The 16,659-nt window shown below is 49.7% G+C and overlaps 1 protein-coding gene across 2 annotated transcripts in view; it reads right to left on the bottom strand.

The window, feature by feature from the left end:
• Nucleotides 1-16,659, bottom strand: part of RCBTB1 (RCC1 and BTB domain containing protein 1) — a 139,424-nt gene that overhangs the window by 25,099 nt on the left and 97,666 nt on the right. For both annotated transcript variants that reach the window (XM_063951974.1, XM_063951975.1), the window contains one exon: nt 3,510-3,694. In XM_063951974.1, the coding sequence (XP_063808044.1) occupies nt 3,510-3,694 (185 nt within the window). The remainder of the gene's footprint in view (nt 1-3,509; nt 3,695-16,659) is intronic.

Below are 16,659 nucleotides of genomic sequence, written 5' to 3'. Positions count from 1 at the left end.
CTCCTGGCTTGACCAGTGTCCCTGAAAATTCCTTCCCTGTGTGACTGCTCCCCATCCTCGGAGGCTCGCGTCCGTGGTTATCAGAACCCAGTCTTGAATGCCGAATCTGCAACCCTCTAGAAGGTGAGCACTCTGCAGCCACCACAGGAGAGACACCCTGGCCCTGGGGGACAGGCTTATCTTCTGATGTATTTGTAGATGGGACCCCGACCATTTGTCTAGAAGGTCCCACTGAAATGTCCTTGCATGAAACCTGCCGAAGGGGATGGCCTCGTAGGCTGCCACCATTTTTCCCAGAACTCTAGTGCATTGATGAACAGACACTTTTTGGTTTTAGCAGGTCTCTGACCAGGTTCTGGAAGTCCTGGGCTTTTTCCATTGGGAGAAAAACCCTCTTCTGTTCCGTGTCTAGAATCATGCCTAGGAATGGTAGTCGAGTCGTTGGAATCAATTGCGACTTTGGCAGATTTAGAATCCAACTGTTTTTTTCTAGCACTCCCAGGGAGAGTGACACGCTTTTCAGCAATTGATCTCTTGATCTCGCTTTTATCAGGAGATCGTCCAAGTACGGGATAATTGACTCCATGCCTGCGCAGGAGCACCATCATCTTGGTGAAAATCCTCGGGGCCGTGGAAAGCCCAAACTGCAACGTCTGAAACTGGTAATGACAGTCCTGTACAGCGAATCTCAGGTACTCCTGATGAGGAGGATATATGGGGACATGAAGGTATGCATCCTTTATGTCCAGTGACACCATAAAATCCCCCCCCCTTCCAGACTGGAGATCACTGCACGGAGCGATTCCATTTTGTACTGGAAAAGGTTCAAATTCAGGTTTAGGGATTTCAGATTTAAAATGGGTCTGACCGAGCCATCCGGCTTTGGGACCACGAACAGGGTTGAATAGTACCCTTTTCCCTGTTGGACTAGGGGAACCGTGACAATCACTTGCTGTTGACACAGCTTTTGAATTGCAGCTAACACTACTGCCCTCTCAAGGGGAGAAGCTGGCAAGGCAGATTTGAAAAATCGGCGAGGGGGCACCTCTTCGAATTCTAGTTTGTAGCCCTGGGATACAATTTCCATCGCCCAAGGATCCACGTCTGACAGAACCCAGACTTGGCTGAAGAGTCAAAGACGTGCCCCCACCGGTGCGGACTCCCTCAGTGGAGCCCCAGCGTCATGCGGTGGATTTAGTAGAAGCTGGGGAGGACTTCTGTTCCTGGGAGCTAGCCGAAGCGGGCATTCTTTTCCCTCTACCCTTACCTCTGGCGAGGAAGGATGAGCCCCGACCTCTTCTGGACTTATGCGACCAAAAGGACTGCATCGGATATTGTGGAGTGTTCTTTTGCTGTGGGGGAACAAAAGGCAAAAAAGTAGATCTACCCGCGGTAGCTGTGGAAACCAGGTCCGCGAGACCTTCCCCAAATAAAACTTCACCTTTGTAAGGTAAAACCTCCATATGCTTCTTTGAGTCGGCATCCCCCGCCCATTGGCGGGTCCACAGGGCTCGCTTAGCAGAAATCGCCATGGCGTTGGCTCTTGAACCTAGCAGCCCAACGTCTGAGCGTCTCTCATATATAAGACTGCGTCTTTAATGTGACCCAAGGTCAAGAAAATGGTATCCCTATCTAGGGTCTCAATGTCAGCGGACAAGGTATCTGTCCAAGCTGCAACCGCGCTACATACCCATGCCGATGCTATTGCCGGTCTGAGTAAAGCCCCCGTATGTGTATAAATAGATTTTAAAGGTAGTTTCCTGTCTGCGATCAGCAGGATTCCTGAGGGCTGCCGTGTCGGGAGACTGTAGCGCCACCTTCTTGGACAAGCGCGTAAAAGCCTTGTCCACCCTGGGCGAGGATTCCCACCGTACCCTGTCCTGTACAGGGAAAGGATACGCCATAAGAATCCTCTTGGGAATCTGCAGTTTTTTGTCTGGAGTTTCCCAAGCTTTTTCAAATAACTCGTTCAGCTCATGAGATGGGGGAAAGGTTACCTCTGGTTTTCTTTTCCTTATACATGCGCACCCTCGTGTCAGGGACAGAGGGGTCATCTGTGATATGCAAAACATCTTTTATTGCAATAATAATGAATACTTTTGGCCACCCTTGGGTGTAACCTCGCATCATCGTAGTCGACACTGGAGTCAGAATCCGTGTCGGTATCAGTGTCTGCTATTTGGGATAGAGCACGTTTTTGAGACCCTGAAGTGCCCTGTGACACATTTAAAGCCATGGATTGACTCAGTCTTTTCCCTGGACTCTGCTTTGTCCAACCTCTTATGCAATAAGGTCACATTTGCATTTAAAACATTCCACATGTCCAACCAATCAGGTGTCGGCATTGCCGACGGAGACACCACAATCATCTGCTCCACCTCCTCCTTAGATGAGCCTTCTGCTTCAGACATGCAGACACACTCGTACCGACACCCCCACACACAGGGATATTTATCTGGAGATTGTCTCTTCTAAGGGCCTTATTGGGGGACTGAGAGTGTGTATGCCAGCACACACCCAGCGCCAACTGACACTGGAAAACAAAATCCCAGACTATATAGCGCGTGTATATATATGTATAATATATATATCACTGCGCCTCACAAGTACCCCCCCCCCCCCCTCTTTTTTGCCCTGTGTCACCGTGTTCAGCAGGGGAGAGTCTGGGGAGCCCGCGTCTCTGCAGTGCTCTGGAGAAAATGGCGCTGGTTAGTGCTGTGGGACCAAACTCAGTTCCCTCCAGCTGCAGGCTTCGGTCCCGCTCAATTTTAGAATACTGGCGGGGGATTTATAAAACTACTGCCTCCGCAGCCTATAATACTCCTATGCCAGCCTTAGAGGTTTATATTGCTGCCCAGGGCGCCCGCTCTGCACCCATCCGTGCCTGCTAGTGTGTATTGTGTGGGAGCAATGGCGCGCTTACCTCAGGGAAGATCTGAAGTCTTCTGCCGCCTTGAAGTCTTCTTATACTCACCCGGCTTCTATCTTCTGGCTCTGCGAGGAGGACGGCGGTGCGGCTCTGGGACAAACAGCGAGGGGAGACCTGCATTCCGACTCCCTCTGGAGCTAATGGTGTCCAGTAGCCTAAGAAGCAGAGCCTATCACTTAAGTAGGTCTGCTTCTCTCTCCTCAGTCCCACGATGCAAGGAGCCTGTTGCCAGCAGTGCTCCCTGAAAATAAAAAACCTAACAAAATTATTTTTTCAGAGAAACTCAGGAGAGCTCCCTGTAATGCACCCAGTCTCCTCTGGGCACAGGATCTGAGGTCTGGAGGAGGGGCATAGAGGGAGGAGCCAGGGCACACCCATTCTAAAGTTCTTTATGGTGCCCATGTCTCCTGCGGGGCCCGTCTATACCCCCCATGGTCCTTACGGAGTCCCCAGCATCCTCTAGGATGTAAGAGAAAAAGGTATGAAAACTGCATCCAATGTGTAGCACGTTGCACTATGCATGTTGCCATCCATAGTGCACTCACATTTCTTCATTGTGCCCATGACAACTTACCTACAGAGAGCATGCGCCACATCACAGGTGGGTTTGAAAAACAGGCAAACACGTCATCTGTGCAAGTAAAGTTGGTAAGGTGTGGGGCGAGAATAATTTGGCCCCGACATGGGCCCCACATGTAAACCTGTCCGCTTTGGGATTTGGCAGCAGAGGTATGAGAGGAATGACAGGCTGCAACTTCCACAATCCTGTACAGAGAAAGATACACAATTACATTTTAAAAAGACAATACAACTAAATCCTAAACTGCTTTAGACTTTATGCAATTCGATGTAACACCCCACACACACACACATCCAATTCAAAGATGAAATCCCAGCATCCAGAAGGCATTGCACAATGTATACTGTACACCTTTAGTTTGAAATTATTTCATAGATGTCTGCAAAATATTTACCCCTTTACAAAAGGAAGAGCTATTCTCCATTACATATTTTGTTGATTGCTAATTCTTTGTGCTGATTACATACATAGGAGTATATTCAATTCATGTCGAAAACTGGAGTCTTGTTGGAAAGATAGCAGTTTCCAACTGTATTTGGTCGGAAAGGGGTTTACTGGCTCTTTACCCCAAGTCGGGAATTCCGGACTTGTCAGAATCCACATATCTTGTCGGAAACGCGGCCAAACCAGACAAGTTTTAGCTCTACTTCCAACAATGTCAGACTTTTTTTTTTTTTTAAAGTCAGGTTGCCATTGTCGGAACGGCCAAAAATTATCAAGTTTGACCGAGGCGTTGAATACTGACCAGTCTGATCCTTTCCATCAGAAGTTTCTTCACTCCCATCACCCGGCTCCATGGCAGTGCAGGCAAATATGGATGATCTGGTCCATATTGGCCTGCATGCACAAGCAACGGGGCACCAGCGATGAACGAGCACGGGTCTGAGCATCGTTCATCGCTGGTGCCTCCACACTGAAAGATATGAACAGTATCTCGCTCATTAATGAACGAGATAGTTCATATCTTTCAGTATTATCTGCCAGTGTGTAGGGCCCATTACACTTTTTTTTGCTAAGTACTCTGCAACAGTGCCAATTGGACACTTGTCTGACTGTAGCACAACGACCAAAGTTTGCTACCATTCAATACACACAACGGTGGTGCCTGTGTGGCGTTTAGAATTTACTTCTAACTAGAGAATCATATGCATTTTGGTTATTTTTTTTATTTTTAAATAAATTTAAAGCATGTTCCAGCCACAGAGAAGAAAAGGGTTCAAAACCCAGGTCACAATACAGGACAATAAAAAGGGAGGAGGAGATTTATGGTAGACTTACCATAGCTAAATCTTTGTGAGGTACACTGGATTCCACAGGGAATACCTCAGGGGTGTAGAGTTGGATCTTGATCCAAGGCACCAGAAGGCTAAAGCTTTGACTGTTCCCAGGATGCATTGCACCACCTCTATAGCCCTGCCTATAGGCACTGAGCTCAGTTTTGTTAACCAGTCCACTGCAGTAGCAGGTAAAAGATGGCAAATGTTAGTCACAGACACACACACACGGGACCAGCAAGCTAATGCCATACAAACCCAAAGAAGCTATGTGCGTCAGGGTGGGCGCCCTGTGGAATCCAGTGTACCTCGCAGAAAGATTTAACAATAGTAAGACTTACCATAAATCTCCTTTTCTGCAGCAGGGTACACTGGTATTCCACAGGGAATTCATCTGGGATGTCCTAAAGCAGTTCTTCATGGGAGGGGACGCACTGTAGCGGGCACAAGAACCCGGCGTCCAAAGGAAGCATCCTGGGAGGCGGAAGTATCAAAAGGCATAGAACCTTATGAACGTGTTCACTGAGGACCACGTAGCCGCCTTGAACAATTGTTCAGCGGACGCACCTCTGCGGGCTGCCTAAGAAGGTCCAACAGACCAAGTAGAATGGGCTTTGATAGCAGCAGGAGCTGGGAGTTAAGCCTGCGCATAGGCTTCTGCAATCACCATTCTAATCCATCTGGCCAAGGTTTGCCGATTTGCAGGCCAGCCACGTTTGTGAAAACCAAACAGTACAAAAAGGGTATCAGACCTCCTGATAGAGGCGATCCTCTCCACATAAATATGGAGAGCCTGTACCACATCCAAAGACCGCTCTTTGGAGGACAAACTAGGAGATAAAAGCCAGAACCACAATCTCTTGGTTAAGATGGAAAGAGGACACCTTAGGGAGATAACCAGGGAGAGTTTGAAGAACTGCCTGTTCACGGTGAAAAATCAGAAAGGGGGGGACAGGACAAAGCGCCTAAGTTACCCACCCTCCTAGCAGAGGCAATAGCCTACAGAAACACTACCTTAAGCGTAAGGCATTTAAGGTCCACAGACTCAAGAGGTTCAATTGGAAACTCTTGTAGGGCATTCAAAATAGAGAGATCCCATAGAGCCACAGTAGGGACATAGGGAGGCTGAATCTGTAAAACACCATGAGTGAGTAGTATTGATAGTAGTGAAAGTATAAAGGTCAGGAAGAGATGCAAATTTTCCTCTGAAAGCACACCGACAAGGCAGAAATATGAACCTTGAGGGAGGCCAGATGAAGACCCAAGTCCGGGCCCTTTTGCAGAAAAGCCAAGAGTCTGGAAGTTTTGAAAGTACATACATCAGAATTCTTACTAGCACACCAGGTGAAGTAAGAATTCCAGACCCTATGATAAATCCGTGCAGAAGCCAGTCTGCGGGCTATCAATAGTTTGAACAACCGCCTCAGTATCCCTTGGCCCTCAGGAGTGAAGCTACAAGAGCCACGCCGTCAAAGCCAGTCTGACCAGGTCAGGATAGAAACAAGGGCCCTGCAGGTCCGAGAACCAATGCTGTCTGGGCCATGCTGGAGCAACTAGAAGTATTAATCCTCTTTCTTGCTTGAACTAAGTACCCTGGGCAGGAGTGACACTGGAGGCAACACGTACGGCAGCCGAAAAGTTCCATGGAATTGCCAGTGTATCCACTAACGTTGCTTGAAAATCCCTTGTCCTTGATCCAAAGACAGGAAAATTGCGATTGTGTCGAGACGCCATCAGGTCTACATCTGGTAGGCCCCACTTGTCCACTAGGAGTTGGTAGACTTCTGGATGAAGACTCTACTCTCCAGCGTGAACGTCCCGACGACTGAGGAAGTCCACTTCCCAGTTGGACTCCGGGAATAAACACTGCCGATACCGCTGGCAGATGGCGTTCCGTCCAATGGAGGATTTTTGATAGTTCTAGCATTGCCATGTAGCTTCAAGTGCTGCCTTGGTGATTTAAGTATGCCACCGTGGTGGCGTTGTCTGATTGTACTTGAACAGGCCTGTTCTGTACTAGAGGCAGGGCCAGTGTCAACGCATTGAACACTGTCCGCAATTCCAGAATTTATCGGGAGGAGAGATTCCTCCCTGGTCCATCAACCCTGGAGTGTTGCACCAACACTGCGCCCCAACCCCGCAGACTGCCATCAGTTGTTAGGAGGACCCAGTTGGAAATCCAGAAGGGATAGGCCCTGCTCAACTGTTGGTCCTGCAGCCACCAGTCAGTGAAAAACGAACCTCCGGGGTCAAGGAGATCATTTGAGACCTGATCCGATCAGGCAGACCAACCCACTTGGAAAGGATTAACCTCTGCAGAGGGCGGGAATGAAATGGAGCGTGCTCTACCATGTCGAAAGCCATGAGGTCTAGTACTTGCATCGCCGAGTGTATCAACGCTGGGATGAGAGAAGTATCTGATCCGGTCCTAAAGTTTCAGGACCTTCTCTGGAGACAAAAAACCCAAACAAATTGTTGGTTGTGTGTGTCCAGCAGTGCCCCAAGCTGCACCATACTCAGCAGGGACTTCTTCCAGTTGATGAACCACCCATGGGCTTGTAGAAAATGGACAGTCAGTTCCAGATGACTGGAGTTCATCTTGGGAATCGCCAGGATCAGCAAGTCATCCAGATACAGCAGAATCCCTATTCCGACAGCAGCGAAGGGCCGTCATTACGGCCATGACCTTTGTGTAGATCTGAGGGGCCGTGGTCAATCCAAAAGGCAAGGCCTGGAATTGATAATGTAGGTTGCCAACAGCAAGATATTGCTAATGCGACATGGCAATAGGCATGTGCAGGTAAGCATGCTGTATGTACAGGAATACCATATAGTCTTTGCTCTCTATTGTGCTGGCCATGGAGCCCAGAGTTTCCATACGAATTTGGAGACTCACAAATTTGTTCAATGGTTTGAGGTTGAGTATAGGCCAGAAGGACTCATTTGGCTTTGGAACTATAAACAGGGTCGAATAGTATCCCCTGCCTCTCTGGGACAGAGGTACCAGCACTACCACTCATGTGTCCAGGAGGGATTGTACAATAAAGTTTAGAGCTTGTGCTTTTAACAGATCCAAAGGGATAACAGTCGTGCAAAACTGGCGATGGGGACGTCTCTTAAAAGAGATTGTGTACCCGTGAGACAACTTCCCACACCCAGGCATCCAAAGTGATCTTTAACCAGGCTTGGGTTAACTGCAGAAGTTGGCCTCCCACCCTGGGGTCCCCCCAGGGGGAGGCCCATCCTGTCATGCAGCAGGCTTGTCTTGTTTGGAAGCAGGCTGACGAGAGGCCCAAGATTGTTTAGATTTGGGTTTAGTGGCTTTGGAAGCACTAAGGTACGCCTGACCTTTTGCTTTCCCTGGGGGTCGAAAGGAACTAAAAGTGGTACTCTTAGCCTTCGGAGTAGAAGGATTAGTACTTGGGAGAAACGCAGTTGCCAAGTCGGTCACAATCTTGTTCAAATCCTCCCCAAAAAGTATGTCTCCCTTAAAAGAGAGCAACTCCAAGGTCTTTTTGGAGTCCAGGTCCACCTTCCAGGACCTCAACCACAGAATCCGGCGAGCCAGGATAGACGTAGCAGACGCTTTGGCCGCCATTACGCCTACATCAGAGGCCGCATCCTGAATATAGTGGGAGGCTGTGGTAATGTAAGACAGGTAGTCTGGCAGTGTCAGGGGGGAAAGAAGGAAAAAAAAAAATAAAATAAGGGTTTTGGTACCTACCAGTAAATCCTTTTCTCGTAGTCTGTAGAGGATGCTGGGGTCCACATTAGTACCATGGGGTATAGATCGGTCCACCAGGAGCCATTGGCACTTTAAGAGTGTGGGCTGGCTCCTCCCTCTATGCCCCTCCAACCAGACAGTCTAGAAACTGTGCCCGAGGAGACTATATACACTTCGAGAGAAGGACTGAACAGTTAGTGGTGAGATTCATACCAGCTCACACATACAAGGCACGTCAAGTCAACTAGATTGAAACAATCAGCAAACGGCTGAAACAGTACTTACCCAGTAACTATGCAGTACGCAACTAAACGAAGCGGTACTGAACCAAATAACATAAGCAGGAAAATGAAGCGCTGGGCGGTCGCCCAGCATCCTCTACGGACTACGAGAAAAGGATTTACCGGTAGGTACCAAAATCCTATTTTCTCTAACGTCCTAGAGAAGGGGTGGGGAACCGCGGGCCGTATAAGGCCCGCAAAGCAGTTTGGTCCGGCCCACCAGCTTGCGTCAGTGAGACACGCTGCCGCTCAGTCCGGCGGCAGCGTGTCTCAGCTGTCAGAATAGGGAGGAGAGCGCGGCTGTCGGGTGGGAGCGGCGGCGTGTATGACTTGAAACCAGCCGCCGGTTCGTGAGCCAATCAGAGCTCGCGGACCGGCAGCCAATCAGGAGCCGCGGCCGCCGGTCCGCGAGCTCTGATTGGCTCTCGAACCGGCGGCTGGTTTCAAGTCCTACATGCAGTCGCCGCCCAACATAGCCGCGCTCTCCTCCGTGTCCCGACGAAAGCAGCACGGAGGGAGGGGGGGCAGGGCATCTGTACACCTGGCACTGTGAGGGGGCATCTGTACACCTGGCACTGAGGGGGCATCTGTACACCTGGCACTGTGAGGGGGCATCTGTACACCTGGCACTGAGGGGCAATTGTGGATCTGGCACCGCACTATTGGGGGCATATGTGTATCACGTCCCATTTTAACTGGCCACACCCATTTTTTTTGCGCGCACACACAGTACCTCTAAGGGGCAGACCTACTGGGGGGCAGGGTAATTTTTTTAAGTTGAGAATTTTTGTATGGCCCCCGAAGGATTTTATAAATATCCAAATAGCCCTCGGTAGAAAAAAAGGTTCCCCACCCCTGTCCTAGAGGATGCTGGGGTCCACATTAGTACCATGGGGATTTACCAAAGCTCCCAGAACGGGAGGGAGGGAGAGCACGGAGGCTCCTGCAGAACTCATTGGGCTCCGATCTGAAGTTCGGTCAAAATATCAAACTTATAGAACCTCGCAAATGTGTTCGACCCCGACCAAGTTGCCGCTCGGCAAAGCTGTGCTGCCGAGACACCCCGGGCAGCCGCCCAGGAAGACCCCACCTTACGAGTAGAGTGGGCCTTAACAGATTTTGGACACGGCAGTCCCGTCGTAGAATAGGCATGCTGGATAGTGAACCTAATCCAGCGAGAAATAGGCTGCTTAGAAGCAGGACACCCAATTTTCTTGGGATCGTATAGGACAAACAGAGTCCGATTTCCTGTGACGAGAAGTTCTCGTCACAAACCTTCAGAGCCCTCATGACATCCAAGGACTTTGAAGTAATCGAGGGGTCAGTAGCCACTGGCACCACAATAGGTTGGTTGATATGAAATGCCGACACAACCTTTGAAAGGAACTGCTGAAGAGTTCGGAGCTCAGCTCTATCTTCATGGAAGATCAAGTAAGGGCTTTTGCATGACAAAGCCCCCAGCTCCGAGACACCTAGCAGAAGCCAAGGCCAACAAAGTGACCACCTTCCATGTAAGAAATTTGAGCTCCACCTCCCGTAGGAGGCTCAAACCAAGCAGATTGGAGAAACTGCAACACCACGTTAAGGTCCCAAGGCGGCACAAAGGGAGGTTGGATATGCAGAACTCCCTTCAAAAAGGTCTGAACCTCTGGGAGGGCAGCCAATTGTTTCTGAAAGAAAATGGACAGGGCTGAAATCTGGACCTCCACAGATCCCAACCTCAGCCCCATATCCACTCCTGCCTGCAGGAAGAGGAGGAAACGTTCCAGTTGAAATTCCACCGCATGAAACTTCTTGGACTCACCAAAAGACATTTCTTCCAAATACGAAGGTAATGTTTAGACGTTACCCCTTTCCTAGACTGTATGAGGGTAGGAATCACTTTTCGGAATACCCTTCCGAGCAAGAGTCAGGCGCTCAACTACCATGCCGTCAAACGTAGCCACGGTAAGTCTTGATAGGCGAACGGACCCTGTTGCAGCAGAGGAAGAGGCATCGGCTCTTCTTGCAGTAGATCCAGAAGGTCCGCGTACCAAGCCCGCCTTGGCCAGTCTGGGGCAATAAGGATCGCTTGAACCCTTGTTCTCCTTATGAGCTTTAAGATTCTTGGGATGAGTGGGAGTGGTGGAAACACGTACACTGATTGGAACACTCACGGATACACCAGGGCGTCCGCCAGTGCCCGAGGGTCCCTCGATCTGGAACAACACCGAAGCTTCTTGTTGAGACTGGAGGCCATCATGTCTATTTGGGGTAGACCCCAAAGATCTGTTACCTCCTTGAACACCTCCGGATGGAGGCCCCACTCTCCCGGATGGAGAGTCTGCTGAGGAAGTCTGCTTCCCAGTTGTCTACTCCCGGAATGAAGATGGCAGACAGCGCCAACACGTGCTTTTCCATCCAGAGTAGTATTCTGGTGACCTCTGACATCACCGCCCTGCTCTTCGTTCCGCCCTGTCGGTTTATGTAAACCACTGTTACATTGTCCGACTGTACTTTAATGTCCCCGTTTCTTAGAAGAGGGGCCGCCTGAAGAAGACCGTTGTAGACGGCTTAGTTCCAGAGAGTTGATGGGCAGGCCGGCTTCTAAGCTTGACCACCTTCCCTGGAAGGTCACCCCTTGAGTGACTGCTCCCCAGCCCCGGAGGCTCACATCCGTCGTTAGCAGGACCCAGTCCTGAATCCCGAACCTGCGGCCCTCCAGCAGGTGATGCAATTGGAGCCACCATAAGAGTGAAAGCCTCGCCTTTGGTAACAGACGAATTCTGATGCATGTGGAGGGGAGATCCCGACCACTTGTCCAGGAGGTCCAGTTGGAAGGTCCGAGCATGAAACCTCCCGTACTGGATAGCCTCGTACGAGGCCACCATCTTTCCCAATAGGCGAATGCATTGATGAACAGACACCTGGGGTGGCTTAAAGACATCCCTGACCATGGATTGGATCACCAACGTCTTGTCCTGCGGAAGGAACACCCGCTGTACTTCCGTGTCCAGGATCATTCCCAGAAACTACAATCTCCAGGTCGGTTCCAAATGTGACTTTGGAAAATTCAGAATCCAGCCACGACTCTGAAGCAGCAGTGTTGTGAGAACAATGGATTGCCGCAACCTTTCCCTGGACGATGCCTTTATCAGGAGATCGTCCAGATAAGGAATGATGTTCACACCCTGTTTTCAGAGTAACATCATCATCTCCGCCATCACCTTGGTAAACACCCTCGTGCCACGGAGAGACCGAACGGCAGAGCCTGGAACTGAAAACGACTGTCCAGCAATGCGAATCGGAGATAAGCATGATGCGGCAGCCAGATTGGAATGTGAAGGTACGCATCCTTGAAATTCAGGGATACCAGGAATTCCCCCTCTTCCAGACCTGCTATCACCGCCCTGAGAGACTCCATCTTGAACTCCCGTAGAAAGGGGTTCAGAGACTTTAGATTCAGGTTAGACCTGACCGAACCATCCGGTTTTGGTACCACGAAAAAAAGGTTCAAATAGTAACCCTTTGTCAGCATGTGCGGTGATACCGGCACAATTACTTGTGCCTCCACCAGCTTTTGGACAGCATCCTGTAGCACTGTGCTGTCCTGTAACAGAGTTGGTAAGCCAGACTTGAAAAACCAATGTGGAGGGAGACTATAAAATTCCAGCCTGTATCCCTGAGAGACTATCTACCACCTAGGGATCCAGGCCGGACAAGACCCAGACCTGACTGAACTGTCTGAGTCTCGCCCCTAAAGGCCCCACCTCCAGGCCCTCCCATCAACAGTCATGCGGAGGACTTAGGGGTACCTGAAGCAGGCTTTTGATCTTGGGAACCTGGTTTCTTGGACTTAACCTTACCTCCTCTGAAGAAGGTATTGGAAGACTTGGACTTTCTGGTCTTGTTGGGCCGAAAGGACTGCTGCGTAGTTGAGGAGAACGATCTCGTCGGAGCAGGAGCTGCTGAGGGAAGAAACGGAGACTTACCCGCTGTAGCGGTAGAAATCCACGCATCTACAGCTTCCCCAAAGAGCCTGGCCTGTATAGGGTAGCGACTTCACACATCTTCTGGATTCTGCATCGGCCGACCACTGGCGGAGCCACAGTCCCAGACGAGCTGAAACAGACATGGAATAAATTCCCGAAGCCATAGAACCCAGGTCTTTCATGGATTCTACCATAAAACCTGCAGAATCATGAATGTTGCGCAAATACAGTGCAACGTCATCCCTATCCACTGTATCCAAATCCTCCATTAAGGTAGCAGACCACTTCACTATTGCCTTAGCGATCCATGGACTAGCAATAGTGGGAAGTAATATGACCCATGAAGCAGTGAACACTGATTTCAGAGTATTATCAATTTTCTTATCTGCCGGCTCCTTTAAGGCGGTAGAGCCCGGTACCGGTAAAACCACCTTTGAGAGTCTAGATACAGATGCATCAATTGGCGGGTTTTCCCATTTTTTCCTATCGTCCTCAGGGAAAGGAAAAGCTACCAGAATCCTTAGGAATCTGAAACTTCTTTTCAGGATTCACACAGGCCTTTTAAAATATAGCATTCAGCTCTTGACGCAGGGAAGGTTAGCGAGGCTCTCTTGTTTTCAGTGAAGAAAGCCTCCTCAACATGCTCCGGTGTGGCATCATTAACCTGTAACATCCCAGATAGCCTCCATCAACAACTGAACCCCCCTTGCAAGAGATGGGACCCCCGCAACACATCCCCATCACCATCTGTAGTGTCAGAATCAGTATAGTCTTGTGCTACCTGCACAAGCGCACGTTTGTGGGGGTATATAGCGGGGTGACATGAGGTACCCGACAAGGGCCACACAGCCATAGAGGACTAATACCTGGGTTGCTGACTCAGTACTGCTAACCCTGTCAGAAAGCTGAGAAATGCAAGCCCTGATAGAGGAAAACCACTCTGGTTCCCTTGCTGGAATCTGTGCTAAACCAGTGCTAACCTGATTGCATGGAATGGGATCATCCTGTGAGGATAAATCCTCAGCAGCATATGACACTGTCTCTGGACATTGCTGCTAGTGACCAAACACCACACAGGATGGGGTACGACACGAGAGAGACAGACAGACAGGGGTGTCAGTGACTAACTCACCACTTTCTTCAGCTCTTTAAGGGGTCGGCGGCATGCTGCTGGGGTGAGCGGTGCCCCTGCGGCGGAGACCGATCAACCCCTCTGGAGCTCAGTGTCCAGTCAGCGGAGTCAGTGGCTCAGACCCCGCAGGGCGGACACTGCTCCCCCCCCCTTTAGTCCCACGCTGCAGGGAGGTTGTTGCCAGTAGCCTCCCTGTAAAATAAAAACTATGCTTCAATTCCTTTTGCAATCCAGGAGGCTGCCATAGTGGTCTATGTACAGCACCGGTAAGAGTACATAGACTTCAGGCAGCCCTCCACACGCTTGTCAGTTCCTTCAGTGAGGCAACAGGCAGAGTAGGTACCACCACGAGACGGGCGACGAGAGTCCACCGGCGGTGGCATTTCCCCACTTGTTACTCAACTCCGCAAGGATAGGATAACGAGCTAGCATCTTTTTAGACCGGGAAAAAGTTTTTCCTGGAGACAAATAGGATTCCTGACGTATGTCAATTAAATGATCAGAATGTGGTAGAACTACTTTAGCAACCTTCTGACGTTTGAACTTATCAGGTTTCTTAGACGCAGCAGTAGGCTCGATCTCATCAATTTGGAGAATCAGCTTAATAGCCTGCACTAGGTCAGGAACATCAACCTAGGTTGTAGATTCATCAGCAGAAGCAACTGTATCAGTGTCTGATGGATCAGTATATTCCTATCCTAATCGGAAAAATTATCCGAATTAGTGGATTGTGAGGAAGAAATGGCCCGCTTAGATGACCCCTTGAACCCAGAGGGGCATGGGGTAGACTTGTCTAACCAAAGACTGATTTAATTGTTGTAACTGGGTAGACAGTGTCCGCCCAGGGCGAATTAACTACAGGGACAACGTGGCTGTAATGGCACAGGAGGTCCCACAGGGGGCATAAGATGAGTTACAAGCGTAGTAAGGATACTTGAAAATGCTGCCCAAGGAGGTTCCCGATTGGCCACAGGTGGACTGGGAGATTTATGGCACCCAGAGCCTGAACCAGCAGCTAACACTTCCCCACCGGTAAATCTGTGGTGACAGCACTGAAGGATGCAGAAGCATGATTTTCTTCCCTGTGTGGCAGACATAGGGAATGTAGCCTAAAGCTGGGTACACACTAATAGATATATCTACAGATCAATTGATCTGCAGATATATCTATGGACGATTCGAGCAGTGTGGTGAGCATACACACTGCCCGATCCGTCGAGGACTGACATCATGAACTGGGCGGCCGTGTACACACGCCCGCCCAGTTCAGCTGTCAATCACCGCCGGCCGCCGCAGCATGCGTACGGGCGGTCGGCCGACCGCCCCGTACACACAGCGACGCGCCAATATATCGGTAGATATATTAGCCGTCGGCTGTGCTGCGCGGCCGACGCGATACGTCTGTGGACGACGGAGTTCACAGACGTATCGGCCGTACACACTGGCCGACGGTCCCGCGATATATCGGCTGTTCAAGAGAACGGCTGATCTATCGACCAGTGTGTACGGGCCTTTAGAGATTAACAGTACAATATAGCCAGGCAAACAATACCTGCAAATAACCGACTGTGTTATGCGATGGTAAATACACGGCACAAACATAGGATTTAAGCAGTATGAGGTCACTGAAATAGACGTTATGGTGCGAACTTACCGTTGATAACGTGATTTCTCTTATGTCCACAGGTATCCACAGGATAACATTGGGATATGGTTGAGCGACAGCGGAAATGGCACCAACACGGTCACGAGCTTTCTGGCCTCCCAGGATGCATCGGTGCCTCACCATATAGTCCCGCCCACTGACTCAGTCAAATCAGTTCTTTCCACAGCGATTTCAACACAAGAGGGAAGAGGTTTAGTGATTGTCAAGGTCCTCAAATCAGGTGAGTCAGGGTGGGATCCCTGTGGACATAAGAGAAATCACGTTTTCAACGGTAAGTTCTTACCATAACGTCTATTTCTCTGGCTGGGTCCACAGGATAACATTGGAATTCCCAAAGCCAGTTTTAGTTGTGGGGACGCTCCTGATTACACAGGAGGAGGACCTTTCACCCGAAGTCTGCGTCATGAGAGGCAAAAGTATCCAAGGCATAATGTCTAATGAATGTGTTTATGGAAGACCATGTGGCTGCCTTACAAATCTGTTCTGCTGAAGCACCCTGGTGTGCTGCCCATGAAGGACCTACCTTACGTGTAGAATGAGCAGAGACATTAGCCGGAGTAGGGAGATCTGCATGAGAATAAGCTTCTGATATTACCATTCGGAGCCATCTCGGCTGTGTCTGTTTACTAGCAGGCCATCCCCTTCTATGAAGTCCGTAGAGGATGAAGAGAGAATGTTTTCCTGATGGCACTAGTACGATCTATGTAGATTCTTAAAGCTCGGACTACGTCCAGCGACTCTTCTCCCGCAGAAAGTCCCGACACCTGAAAAGCTGGAACTACAATCTCTTTAAGGTGAAACTTTGAAACCACCTTTGGAAGATAACCAGAACTCGTTCTGAGAACTGCTCTGTCTGGGGGGGGGGGAAAACAAAAAAAAACAAAAACACTTCGGAAAGGAGACTTACACGATAATGCTCCTAAAGCCGACGCCATTTACAGTAGAAAAAGCACTTTAGCCGTTAACCATTTAAGATCTGCTCTTAAGCTGTTCAAACGGAGGACCCTGGAGGAAATTAAAAACTAAATCCAAATCCCAGGGAGCTGCAGGAGAAACAAATGGACGTTGAATATGTACAACTCCCTGAAAGAAAGTACGTACA

Source organism: Pseudophryne corroboree, chromosome 2 (genome assembly GCF_028390025.1).
Source record: "Pseudophryne corroboree isolate aPseCor3 chromosome 2, aPseCor3.hap2, whole genome shotgun sequence".
NCBI lineage: Eukaryota > Metazoa > Chordata > Amphibia > Anura > Myobatrachidae > Pseudophryne > Pseudophryne corroboree.
The sequence above is the reverse complement of the archived record's forward strand: the minus strand, read 5'-3'. Positions and strand labels throughout refer to the sequence as shown.